The sequence below is a fragment of the Anomaloglossus baeobatrachus genome, chromosome 1 (assembly GCF_048569485.1).
Source record: "Anomaloglossus baeobatrachus isolate aAnoBae1 chromosome 1, aAnoBae1.hap1, whole genome shotgun sequence".
NCBI classification, from domain to species: domain Eukaryota; kingdom Metazoa; phylum Chordata; class Amphibia; order Anura; family Aromobatidae; genus Anomaloglossus; species Anomaloglossus baeobatrachus.
Window position 1 is genome coordinate 446,819,863 of NC_134353.1, and position 14,489 is coordinate 446,834,351.

At 46.7% G+C, this 14,489-nt stretch overlaps 1 protein-coding gene across 1 annotated transcript in view; it reads left to right on the forward strand.

The window, feature by feature from the left end:
* Positions 1–5,188: 5,188 nt before the first annotated feature.
* RNF126 (ring finger protein 126) overlaps positions 5,189–14,489 on the forward strand; it is a 52,900-nt gene continuing 43,599 nt past the window's right edge. Inside the window, exon 1 of the mRNA XM_075346837.1 lies at positions 5,189–5,281. Coding sequence (XP_075202952.1) covers positions 5,207–5,281 — 75 coding nt within the window. The 5' untranslated portion in view covers positions 5,189–5,206. The remainder of the gene's footprint in view (positions 5,282–14,489) is intronic.

Genomic DNA, 14,489 nt, shown 5'->3' on the forward strand with positions numbered 1-14,489 from the left:
GGGGGACCGCACGTTGTTTTTTTTTTTTTAATTATTTATTTAAATAAAAATTTAAAAAAAAAGCTGCATCACCGACACAGCCGCACACTTCTGACAGGAGTGTGCATGTGTTTCTAGGTACATGCATGCTGATGCTCAGAGCACGGCAAGCCATGCCAGCCATGCCAGCTGAGGTCTTGTCAGACTTGTACGAGTCTGACAGCGCATCACCGACACAGCCGGACACACTTCTGAGAGGAACGTACATGTGTTTCTAGGTACATGCACGCTCATGCTCAGAGCGCGGCGGGCCATGCCGGCCAATGTCATGTCAGACTTGTACGAGTCTGACAGTGTGGCGCCCCTGAGTGTCAGGTGCCACAGGGTACTACATCTAACCCTGGATTCCTGGAAGATCAGTGCCGGTAAAACTACAAAACACACACACACAAATAGGATAGCCAGGATATTTTATAGCCAGGATAGCCATATTACTTCAGGATGGGGACAAGTATGGACATATTACTACAGTATGGGGACCAGGATGAGCACATTACTACAGGATGGTGACAATGATGGGCACATTACTATAGGATGGACATATTACTTCAGGATGGGTACAAGGATGGGCACATTACTACAGGATGAGCGCATTACTACAAGAAGGAGGCAAGAATGGGCACATTACTACAGGATGAGAACCAGGATGGGGACATTACAACAGGATGAGGACCAGGATGGAGACTTTACTACAGGATTACTACAAAATGGGGACAATGATGGGCACATTAATACAGAATGAGGACAAGGATGGGCACATTACTACAGAATGGGGACAAGGATGGGTACACTACTACAGAATGGGGACAAGGATTGGCACATTACTACAGGATGGAAATAAGGATGAGCACATTACTACAAGAAGACAAGGATGGGTACATTACTACAGAATGGGGACCAGGAAGGTGCATATTGATACAAGAAAGGGAACGGAATGGGGGATGTTACTATAAGATGTGGACCAGGATGGGGAATATTACTACAAGATGTTGGCCAAAATTACTATATGGTGCTAATTGTAAAACTGTATTTCTTACAAAAGGGGATAACATGTAAAAAAAAATCAAAATAAAGCATGATTTTTTTTTTTCCAGCAAAAATTGTTTGTTTTTTCTTATATATATTTAAACAAAAAACTGCACATTTGTTATAATAAACAAACAAAAAATGTTCAAAATCAGTGATTCAAAGGTGAACAAAAAAAATGTTACCAATAAAAATGGCACTTTGTCCTGAAAATTATTTTTCTTCTATGTGCGGCACTTATACCCAGCCGAGTTTGAGACCCCTGATCTATGGGGACCAGAATCCGGTGCAAGGGGGTAGGAGAAGGCATTTCATACTTAATAAGTCACTGGCGCAGCTGTTACACTGCTCCTGCTGCCGCTCATTCACTTCCCAGGCCACTCATTACTGCTTCCCAACCCACCGGCGTCTGTGATTTGTTGCAGTCAGATGCGCCCCCAAGCTGAGTAACAGCGTGTCTGATGCTTTCAATCACAGATGCTAGTGGGCGGGTCTATATCATACAGTAAAATAAATTTTAAAAAATTTGGCGTAGGGTACCCCCATATTATGATACCCACAACAGATAAAGCCACGGCTATAGCCCCCGGCCATGCGCTTATCTTGACTGGGTATCAAAATAGGAGGAACCACATGCAACTTTTTTTAAAAATTATTTAAATAAATAAAAAACACGGCGTGCGGTCCCCCCAATTGTGATACCCAGCCAAGATAAAGCCCGACAGCTGGGGGCTGGTATTCTCAGGCTGGGTAGACCTATGGTTATTGGGCGCCGCCCAATCTAAAAATATCAGCCTGCAGCAGCACGGAATTGCCGCATCAATTAGATGCGACAGTCCCACAACTTCACCCGACTCTTCCCAATTACCCTGGTGCTGTGGCAATTGAGGTAATAAAGAGTTAATGGCAGCCCACAGCTGCCACTAAGCCATAGAGTAGTAATGGGAGTATCTAGGAGACCCCCATTACTAATCTGTAAGTGAAAGCAAATAAACAGAATCATTGAAAATATGATTTATTTGAAATAAAATACAAAAAAAGCACCCTCTTTCACCACTTTATTAACACCAAAATACCCCTGCAGGTCCAACATAATTCACCCGAGGTCCCACGATGCTTCAAGCACTGGCGATTAACTTGCACGATTAACTCGCACGAGTGCAATGCGAGAAAATCTCGCATTGCACTCGGACCAATGTTAATCAATGAGGCAGCTCAGATCTGCTATTTTTTTCTCAGTCCAAATCGGACTGAGAAAAAAATTGCAGCATGATGCGTTTTGGTGAGTTTCAAGCGCGAGTCACTCCAATGAAAGTCAATGGGTGCGTGAAAAAAAACGGATGTCACATGGACGGCACACACACCATCCCAGTGACATCCGTTTTTATAAATACATTTATCGCATGTTGCAGAAAACACTGCAAATGAGTGAGGTCTGTCGATGTCGGTCTCTCTGTCAGTCGGTCTCTCTGTCTCCCTGTCTGTCGGTCTCTCTCGCTCTCTGTCTGTCCATCTCTCTGTCGGTCTATCCCTCTCCCCCCTCTCTCATACTCACCGGTCCCCGATCACCGGCGCGGCACTGCACGGCGTTCACACTGCTCCGGCGGCTTTTCCTCTTTTGAAAATGCCGGCCGTTCATTATTCTATCTAGTATTCACTGCTTTCCCCGCCCACCGGCGCCTATGATTGGTTGCAGTCAGACACGCCCCCACGTTGAGTGACATCTGTCTCACTGCAACCAATCACAGCCACCGATGGGCGTGTGTATATCATTCAGTAAATTAAATAAATAATTTAAAAAACTGGCGTGCGATTCCCCTCAATTTTGATACCAGCCAGGGTAAAGCCATACGTATGGCAGGAGGCTGGTATTGTCAGGATGGGGAGCCCCACGTTATGGGGAGCCCCCCACCCTAACAATATCAGCCAGCAGCCGCCCGGAATTGCCGCATTCATTAGATGCGACAGTCTCGGGACTGTACCCGACTCATCCCGATTTGCCCTGGTGCGGTGGCAATCGAGGTAATAAGGAGTTAATGTCAGCAGCTCATAGCTGCCACTAAGTCCTAGGTTAATCATGGCAGGCGTCTCCCTGAGATACCTTCCATGATTAACCTGTAAGATAAAGAAAATGAAGACATACACTAAAAAATCCTTTATTTGAAATGAATAACAAAAAAACCCCACCCTATTTCACCACTTTATTCAAGTCCCCAAATACCCTTCCATGTCCAACGTAATCCACAGAGGTCCCACGACGCTTTCAGCTCTGCTACATCAGAAACTGACAGAGAGCGGTCCCAGACCATGACCGCTCTCTGTGAGCTCCCCGCAGCGACTGAAGTGTGTCGCGCTATTAGCGATGACGTCACTCAGGTTACCTGCGGCCACAGATCTCAGCGGGAGGACTTCTGCTGTGGCCGCGGGTAACCTCAGTGACGGCACCGCTGATAGCGCAGATCACTTCAGTCACTCAGGGGATTTGCGGTCACCGGTGAGACCTTCACCGGTGACCGAAAATCAGGCCACGACACAGACAGAGCCGCGGTATGACAATGAAGTCAGGTGAAGTTCATTTGACTTCATTCTGATCGTGCGGCTCTGTCTGTGTCTGCTGTCAGCGGCTATTCAGCTCTGCTACATGGCTCTGTCTTTTGTCTGCTGTCAGCGGCCATGTCGCAAAGCTGAATGGCAGCTGACATAGTAAAAACGGATCCCATACGCATCAAACACGCATTGCACAGGGACTGCAATCATGAGAAAAATCCCAGGATTGCATTGCTGTTGCATTGCACACTGATCATAACGTGAACAGAGCTCATGCTACTTTCTAGCATGAGACTCGGACCGATTTTACACGCACAAATGTGTTTCCAGCCTTACATCTGAATTCACACTGAGCGGCCATAGAACATGCCATGCTCACTGTGAGGTTCAAGCAGCGACTGAAGTGAGCCGCGCGATCAGCAGTGAGGTGCCTGTGGGAACCTTTAGCTGTGGCCGCGGCTAACCTGAGTGACGTCACCGTTGATCGCGGCTCAGTCTCTGCCTGAACCTCACAGCGGGCAGTCATGTTCTATGGCACGCGCTGTGAGCTTCAGATGCTTTTTTTCTTTTATTTCAAATAAAGGATTTTTTGGGTGTTTGTGTTTATTTACTTTCACTTACAGATTAGCAATAGGGGGGTCTCATATACACCTCCCATTACTAATCTGGGGCTTAGTGGCAGCCATTAACTCCTTATTACCCCGATTGTCAACCACACCAGGGCAACGGGACTATTGCTAGGTTGGAAAGGGACAAATAACCATGGCCCTTCCCATCCTATTAATATCAGCCCCCAGTTGTCTGCTGTACTTTGGATGGTTTTAGAAAAATGGGGGGATCCCAAGTCATTTGCCTTTTTTAAGAGAATCAAATATTTTTTAAGAGTGTGGGACCCCTCTATTTTTCATACCCAGCCAAGGTACAGCACACAGTTGAGGGTTGCAGCCCACAGTTTCTGCTGTTGCTGTACCGAATATAAAAAAATGGGGGGGGACCCCATGCCCTTTTTTTTTACCAAAAAATAAACAGCTGGCCAAGCTAGGTATCCCTCTATGTATCAAGCTATTCTGTTCTTTCTATCTATATGTTCTATTTGTTCTAGCTATCAATTATCCTATGCTCTCATCATATTTTGTTTCTCCTTAGAAACGTATTAACAAAACACGGCAAAATTGCGGCAAAATGCCTGTGTTTTTTCCTGCGTTTTTTGGGCCACAGGCTGCCGTTCTAGATGCAGCGTGCATAGCCTTATACAGGGACTGTCCAGGGAGTGGATACTGCCTCCACTAGGGCATAGAGAACCATTGCCAGACGTCCTAATATATTGAAAACGAGTAGAAATGGCTCGGAAGTCATGAGTGTGGCACACAAAGTGCCTGGAATGAAAAGCCGTCTCTCTGGGAGAAAACGGGCCGTGATTGGCTGCCTCATACAGCCGGAATACTGATGAACTCTGACCTTGACCCCTTCTCACACCCGCCCTGACCCCTAATCAGCTCGCACTTTCTCCTGACGCGGATTAGCCCTTCTTGCTCGCCGTCCAACGGTCGCAGCGTGGTGACGTAGCTGTGAGTCATCTCCAGAGCAGCGGAAAATGGCGGAGGCTTTACCGGAGGCCGGGCGGTACTTCTGTCATAGCTGTTCGGCCGAGATCAGTCCTCGCCTGCCGGTAAGATGGGGGAGCGGGAGTACGGCGGGGCGGAAGGCTAGACTTCAGAGCAGGAGTGAGCTTGTGTGACGGGAGAGAAGCGAACGGCGGCTGCTGTCCGGTGTGCGGGGACGGGGAGACCCTGAGCTGCGTGCCCGGCTCCTCCGCCCCTGGATGCTGTCTGTACACGGCTCCTGCCGGGGCTTCCTTCCCTTATGGCGACCTTTCCAGTATGTGCGCTGCAGCGGCCATCCGCAGCTGGCTAGTTACCATGACTACCGTCCTCCTCCAGGTGCCTAGGTGTCCGGAGGTGACACTGCTCCTATCCCTGCGGCCCCAGCCCTGCTAACGGGGCTTATGCCTGCTCTCACACAGCTATTTTCTGAAATGTCTTTTCTGTGAGACGTTATTGCTGACCAGTTTCCGGCTGCGGAGACCCCACTGATTTCCATGCAGAAAGGCCTTCATTAACCCCTTCAGTGCCCACTTTTGGTCATCTTTGGACTTGCTGGAGATAACCTATTATAGAATACTCTTAAAGTGGTGTTGTCAAGTCTGGGGGTCCGACCGCCGTGGCCTCAACAATCCACAGACCCGGGGCTCAGAAGGTGGATGAATAGGAAGGCGAATGTGTGCCCCGCTGTCCCATTAATTGGCCAGGCACAGCGCTCCCATTACAATAAATGACGTGTTCCACATCCGATCCATCCACCTGGGGCTCGTCACAGCCCAACTTCTCCATATCGTGGGCCACGGTGCATTGTGCGGGGTCACAGGAGGCAGGGGCGGTGCTGGAGTAGGGCGATGCTGCGGGTGTTCCAGATGCTGTCCCCAAAACTGTCGGCTGTGCAGGACTCAAAGAAATGGCGCCCAAAGTCAAATGACAAGGTGAGATCTTATCTTAGCACGCGCCACCTCAGGGTGCCATTTTCCTCTTGTCCGCTGCTGGGAGATCAATGGGCTGGAGGTGGCACTTGCACAGATTCGATCTTGAATCGAGAGCTCAATCTGTGCCATTATTTGAAACCACCGCAGCACAGCAACCGCAGCATTGCCCCTACATCCTGCTACTCCTCTCCACCACCCCCCGGTAAGCAACATTCAGATTACACCATGTTCCAAATTATTATGCAAATGATATTTTTTCTCTGATTTTCCTAAATGGTCGGTGCAAATGACAGTCAGCCTAATAAGTCGTCACCTGTTAGAGTATACATCTAATTTTATTGAAGAAACCTCACAATGATAACAGTATAATCTTCAAAATTAAAAAGCCTCAAAATGTACTGTTCCAAATTATTAAGCACAATTGTTTCTAAACATTTTATGTTTTAAAGAACTGAAAATGCTCATTTGTGGAATTTGCAGCATTGGGAGGTCACATTCACTGAAATAAAAAGCTATTTAAAGCCAAAACATCCTAACAGGCCAAGTTACATGTTAACATAGGAGCCCTTCTTTGATATCACTTTCACAATTCTTGCATCCATTGAACTTGTGAGTTTTTGGAGAGTTTCTGCTTGGCTTTCTTTCCATGATGTCAGAATAGCCTCCCAGAGCTGCAGTTTTTATGTGACCTGCCTCCCACCCTCGTAGATCTTTTGCTTCATGATACTCCAAAGGTTCTCTATAGGGTTGAGGTCAGGGGAAGATGGTGGCCACACCATGAGTTTATCTCCTTTTATGCCCATAGCAGCCAATGACAGAGGTATTCTTTGCAGCATGAGATGGTGCATTGTCATGCATGAACATGATTTTGCTCCTGAAGGCACATTTCTGCTTTATGTACCATGGAAGAAAGTTGTCAGTCAGAAACTCTCTATACTTTGTAGAGGTCATTTTCACACCTTCAGGAACCCTAAAGGGGCCTACCAGCTGTCTCCCCATGATTCCGGACCAAAACATGACTCCTCCACCTCCCTGCTGACGTCACAGCCTTGTTGGTACACGGTGGCCATCCACCACTCCATCCATCTGGACCATCCTGGGTTGCTCGACACTCATCAGTAAACAAAACTGTTTGTAAATTAGTCTTCAGGTATGTCTGGGTTCACTGCAACCGTTTCTACTTGTGAGCACTGGTTAGGGGTGGTCGAATAGTAGGTTTATGCACCACATCTAGCCTTTGAAGGATCCTACACCTTGAGGTTCGAGGGACTCCAGAGGCACAAGCAGCTTCAAATATCTGCTGGTTTGTAACGGCTTTTTAGCAGCCGCTCTCTTAGGCTATGTGCGCACTTTGCGTCGAGGTAGTTGCAGTTCTAAACACATCATCTGGCAGAAATAGTCTGTCAAATTTGGTTTTCACCACAAACGCTATAAATAAGCTTGCATTTTTACCGTGATTTACCTGCTTTTCCAGTGCCTAAAATCAGATGCATTTTGACAAAAAATACAATGTTAAATAAAGTTTTAACATACAAACCCTATGAAAAAATGATACAAATAACAAGAATAATATCAAACAGAAAATGTCTTATCACAAAGTTATCATTTTAATAAAATAATTGTTAGGCATAAAATTACATTATTGATTTTCATAAATTTAATTGTCGGACTATGTGTGTAAAGGGACATATCATGCCATTAATATTTTGTCCAAAGCGCATGTTTTCTGCATCAAAAAAAGCATGTAAAACGCTAGAATTTTGATTTAGGATGCGTTTTGCAACTTCTCATTGACTCTAATGTTATCAAAATGCTGCCCAAATGGCAAAAACTGACATGCTGCTTCTTTAAACGCTGAGTTTTTGCCCAAAAATATGCAAATTAAACGCTGCGTTTTTAACAGCAAAGTGCGCACAAGAAATCCCTATTTCCCTTAGACTTTGCTTGAAAATCAAAACACATGCCTTTTGGCATTAAAATGCTGAAGTTCAAAACGCTGCGGAAACGCAGGTAAAAACGCAAAGTGCGCACATAGCCTTAATCCGATGGACTTGCCTGACAAACCTTCCTCTTCTGCCTCTATCAGCACAAACACGTCTGTGCTCTGAATCAGCCACAAATCTCTTCACAGTACGATGATCCTGCTTACGTTTTCGTGAAATATCTAATATTTTCATCTCTTGTCCAAGGCGTTGCACTTGCATTTGATGCTTTTTGACAGCAGAGAGATCCTTTTACTTTCCCATGTCAGGGCTCATGCACACGTAACTGCTGAATATTCTACAGCAATTTGACAGCACATGTGCGCTTCAAATCGCTGCAGAAACACTGCATAATGGTTGCAGGGTTTTTTTTTTTTGTATAAAAAAAAGCAGATTTCATGCGCTCTGGTTGCTGCACCCACCATAGACAGTGGGAGCTGCATCCATAGCGCACGGAATAATTGACATGCTCATTTTTATGAACGCACGGATTTGGGTAAAAATTTTAGCATCCAAATCACTGCATTCATAAAAGCATCGTGCGCACGTATCATGCACAATCTACATTGTGCAGGGAATGCAGGATGCATGGATTTATGCTGCAGTGCAATACACAGCGTAAATGCATGTACAGTTAGTATGCAGCATGCACATGAGCCCTTACTTGAAAACTGTGCTTAATATTGTGGAGCATCCAGTTTTCCTTTTGTTGAGCTCACCTGGCAAACTAATTATCACAGGTATCTGAGATTGATTTCAGTGATCCAAAGAACCCTGAGACACAATACCATCAATAAGTTTCATTGAAGAAAAAAAAATAAAAATAATCGATATGACACTTAAATCCAATTTGCATAATAATTTGGAACATGGTGTATAAGATGCAACCCTCATTTTCCTTCCAAATTTCTGGGAGGAAAAGTGCATCTTAGGCTATGTGCGCACTAGCCGTTTTTACCCGCGGTTTTGCTGCGGAAATTTCTTGAGAAATGTTTGAAATCTTTCTGCAGACATTTCCCAGTAAAACCTATGGGAAAAAAAAAATAGCTGTGCGCACACTGCGTTTTTTTCTCAAGAAAATTCTTTGTGAAGATTTTCTTGAGAAAATGTGCATGTCACTTCTTTTCCGCAGGTACCTGCGGTATACCCCCGGTATTTCACTCCATTCACTGTAATGTAATCGCGTAAAAACCGGGGGTATACCGCAGGTAGCAAATGATGTGCGGTATACCCCCGGTATAGCCGCGATTTACCTGCGGTAATGCTCATCGCTGCCTGCGGTTTTGCAGGGAGTGATGTCATTACGACAGAAGAGGAAGCGGAGCAGAGTAAACACAGACATCACACTCCCTGGACGCCGCACAGAAGCACTTCCATGTGACCTCCAGGTGCCCGTGCATTGTGTGTCCCGCTCCGGCCCCGTTGCTGCCTGCCCTGCAGTGTCAGTGTCTGCCCACAGTATCGGCAGCTTGTCACGCTGCAGCGCAGGCAGACACTGACACCCTGCAGTGCTGGCAGCCGCAGGGATGCCGAGCGCTGCTGTCAGGAGGTTAGATGAGATCATTACCTGCTGTGACGATCTCCTGATGTCACCGCTGTCACTGCCGTCTATGCCCGTCTCGCGAGCGGCCCGAGACTGTCACTAGCGGTGACGTCACGGGCTCTCGCGATACTGCTGAGCACGCGGCAGGCGTAGAAGGCAGTGACAGCGCTGATGGCAGGACTGCAGGAGATAATCACAGCAGGTAATGATCTCATCTAACCTCCTGATGGCAGCGCTCATCATCTCCTGCAGTGACCTGGGCTGGCCTATTGATGTTAGCTCAGGTCACTGCATTACTCTCCCAGCCAATGAGGAACTTTCTGTTCTTCACTTACTGGGACAGTGACTATGGTATGGATCGTCGTGGGACACCCCCTTCCTTATTGGATTACGCCGGACCCGGATTGGATTGTTCTTGTCAATAAATTGGTGAAAAAGGGACTGTTTTGGGCAGTGTTTTTTCAAATAAAACTTTTTTTGTTGTCTATTTTTTTTTTTTTTTTTATTTCTTACTGACTGGGTTGGTGATGTCAGGTATCTGATAGACGCGTGACATCACTAACCCCAGGGCTTGATGCCAGCTGACATTACACATCTTCTATCAACCCCAAATATTACCCCGTTTGCCACCGCACCAGGGCAACGGGATGAGTTGGGGCGAAGCGCCAGGATTGGCACGTCTAATGGATGCGTCACCTCTGGGGCGGCTGCAGCCTGCTATTTTTAGGCTGGGGAGTGTCCAATAACAGTGGACCTCCCTAGTCTGAGAATATCAGACTCCAGCTGTCCGCTTTACCTTGGCTGGTGATCTAATATGGGGGGACCCCCACGTTTTTTGTTTTAAATTATTTATTTAATGTAAAATAACAGCGTGGGGTGCCCTCTGTTTTGGTTTACCAGCCAAGGTGAAGCTGCCAGCTGTGGTTTGCAGGCTGCAGCCATCTGCTTTACCCTAGCTGGCTACAAAAATAGGGGGAACCCCACTTTTTTTTTTTTAAATTATTTATTTTTTGGCTAAATACAAGGCTAGGCACCCTTTAGTGCCACATGAGTCACTAAAGGGTGCCAGCTTAGAATATGCAGGCGGGTGGGACATTATATAGGTCTTTCTCATCTATCTATCTATCTTTCCCTATATCCATTATCTGTCTATCGATTATCTATTATCTATATTATTTATTGCAGTTCAGCATAAAAAAAACGCAGGGACCAACCTGCGGCAAAACCGCGGCAAAGACGCATGCGTTTTTTACCGCAGGTGCGATAATCTTCATCTCCCAGACGTTTCTCAAGAAATTTTCTTGAGGAAAAATCACTTTTCTAGTGCGCACATAGCCTTATAGTTTGAAAAATATGGTACTTTTCCTCTGACCGTTCCTCTCCTGGTTTTGGCTTACACTGAGGTAAAAAACTCACCAAATACTTAATGTGTGAACATGGCCTTCTAGTCTGTGGAGGACATGTTCACATGTCCCTGTATTTTTGAAGACCGAGGGGTGCACACACAACCAAGACTTGTCCAAAGCACCTATGAAACTCGCCAATAAAAGTCTGTGAAAAAAAACTAACTAATTAAATCTCTGATGTTACACTTACACACTGATGAATCGCGGACGATTTTTTTTTTTTTTTTTGCATATTAGAAAAGATCACTGATGTCCGAATGAAGCCTAAATGATATATGGACACTGGTGTGGAAAAATAACCCTTATACCATGCATTTGACGCACCCCAGGGCTCTGGGGTACTCTGCCCCGGACCTTGTAATCACTGGGACGTATCACGGATGGACGTTGCCCGGTTCCATGACCATGGGGGTCGCTTAAAAGGGAAAAAGAAAGTGTTTTTCGTGACGCCACTTGCGCTATGCAGCTATATGGGTAAAGCTGCCGCTGCAAAGTCTCACTGCTGGGGATGGTGGTATTGGGCAGCTTGGATATTATGGCTCTCCGCAAGTAGAGCTAGGCCCCAGGGGAGGATGATGGTGCTTGTAGTGTAGTGATGCAGACGTATAGGAAGAATTCAGACAACACAGGAGCTGCTGTTTAACTTGTGCTTTACTCACTGGATTGTAGTTGCTGCAACCTGGCTGGTGCTGGTCTCTACCAATTAGGTATTTCTTTTGTTCAGTTTCGTGGTAGTGACCTGGTGAGCTTTACTTCCATGCACCCTTCTGTAGTTGGAGGGTCCCTGTGGCCTGTAGCAATTTGGGGGTCCCCTCCTGTTGTCACAGTCTTGGCTCGCATGGCAGGCAGCTTGAACCTCTCTTGGGTCAGACCTCTGTCCCCGTTCCCTCTCTGCTGCTGTGCCCCGGACACTAACGTCGGCGAAGTCCCTGGTGGTCCCCTCACTCGGCAGGTTTTATCAGGAGAGCTTGTAGCGTCCTCCTGAACTAAGGCTCTGCACCCCGCCGGTGCTTGGTCCAGTGAGTACTCGCACAATACTCTCCCTAGCAACCATACTCCTTTCACTCAGTCACTTTGCACTCTATCTGTGTACTGACTTCTGTGACTTGACGTCTTACTGACTCCACATCTCACTGACTTCTGTCTGACAAGATGTCCGTCTCCCATCACTCTACTGACTAGCCCCTCCTCCTCCCAGGTTTCTGACTAGGGAATTGGATGAGTACCAACCAATAGGTGGCCATCCATCAGTCCCGCCTCTAGCCTGTTACCCAGTCTGGGGAAAAGGGCATGGATTTGCGTGTGTTGTGGTGCTTTAATAATTTTCTACCAGTGGTGGTGATATGCTCATCAGTGGGTGACTAGTTATGGGGGCATGGTTTTCCTCAGATGCCATCCCGCTAATCAGGCTATTGTGCCCCTGTGGGTCTGCATAACATGATTTCCAAGCGCAGCATCACCACCAGCTCTTTACAAACCTCTGCTTCCCTGACAGTGTGTGGTGATCAAACCAAGGCTTTATCGGTGCATTCCCACGGATGCAGCAGGAGCAGGTCCAGCGTCAGAGCGTCACGTGTCAGGGCCCTGGACAGCCAAGGGGTCCATTAGCAGTTGGCAGGAGCAGGTCACCATCTTTCCTAAGCCCCTTGGCATATTTCCGGGAACCACAGACAGTGCTCCGGCCGGTAGTCGCTGCGTTCATGTGCATTCCAGGCCGGGGGTCATCTGTAGGCAGAGCTAGCGTGCAGTGCCATTCTGTCCCATAGATGAAGAGGAGCAGCTGCCGCCCTCCAGTGTCCCCAGTAATGTCTATGCCCCCAGCCTCCCATGTGACATATATGGCAGTCACTGTGTGGCCATGTCTGCTAGCAGTGACGCTGCTGAGCTGGCACACAATTAAAGGCACAGTGCCAGCCCGGCAGCATGACTACCAGCAGACACATCACAGTGCACTCACTGAGTGCGGCTATGTGTTAGTGACGGCCATCATGCAGCGCTCCCTGCACAGCCACATTCCCAGGAGGAGCTGGACGGAAAACAAGCGGGGAAGGTGAGTGAGGCTGCTGCTAACTTTCTCATATTAAAAATAACTGTCTGTGCATGTATGATGTGTATATGACTGTATGTTTATATTTGTCTGTTATATAATTTTTTTTTTTTTTGTGAACTTTTCTTCAGTATGTATATGTAGGTATGCCTGTATGCGTACGTATCGGTGTATGTTAATGGGACCCACTGAGACTTTCACCCGGGGCCCACAAAAACCTGGAGCCAGCCCTGCATAGGAAACACGTTCATGCATGTACCCATTATAATCTCTGGTGCTGCCGACCTATGTGTGTATGTGTTTTTGTTTTTTTGTTTTTTTTTGTTTTCCCCAGCAGCATGGATGACAAGGGACAATACAATTCTATGGATCTGTGTAAAACGCGTACATGACACGAATGATATCCGTATACCAACTTTGTTACACGTACCAGAATTAAATGCATTCAAGAAATATACTAATTTTTTGTTTTTAAGGGTACTTTCACACATGGGTTGGACAGCTTCCGTTGCTATCCGCAGCCTTGAGGAATTACGGTAACCGTTGCAGGAAACCGTTATATTCCTCATAGACTTTTATTAGCTACGGATAGCAACGGATGGTCTTGCATTGCATCCGTCCCGCGGCGCATCAGTTGTTTTAACGCTGACCGTCAGTGACCGTCGGGCGGATGGAACGCTGCATGTAGCGTTTTTCTGCACCTGGCGGACTGTCAAAAAAACGCAACCTGCAGGATTCCGTCAGCGTCCGTTGTTTTTATAATGGACGCCTATGGTGGCGGATTCCGTTAGAATCCGCCATTTTGACGGATTCCGTTAACGCATCCGTCTTTACACAACTGCGCATGCTCAGATGTGTAAAGTCAAGGGGAAAAAAAACCCTATAACTGATTGCGTTATTTTGTACGATCCGTAGCATCCGTTGTGCCACTATATGCAACGCATCCGTTGCATGCGTCACACAACGCAATGCTACGGATCCCGTCCAACACAAGTGTGAATCTAGCCTAAGATGTGCAAAGGTGATGGCTACATACCGTATATACTCGAGTATAAGCCGAGGCCTCTAATTCTACCACAAAAAACTGGGAGACCGTATTGACTCCAGTATAATCCTAGGGAGGGAAATGCAGCAGCTACTGGGAAGTTTCAAAAATAACTAAAAATAGATAACAATAAAATGTACTGTGCCCATCCTTGTCCCCCTTGTAGTAATGTGCCCTGTCCTTGTGCCCCCTCCCCTTATTTTAATGTGCCCATGCTTGTGCCACTTCCTTGGGCCCTCTAGTAATGAGCCCTACAGTAATGTCCTCCTATCGGTCCCCTTCTTGTCCTCTATATTATGAAATAAAAATTATTCTCAC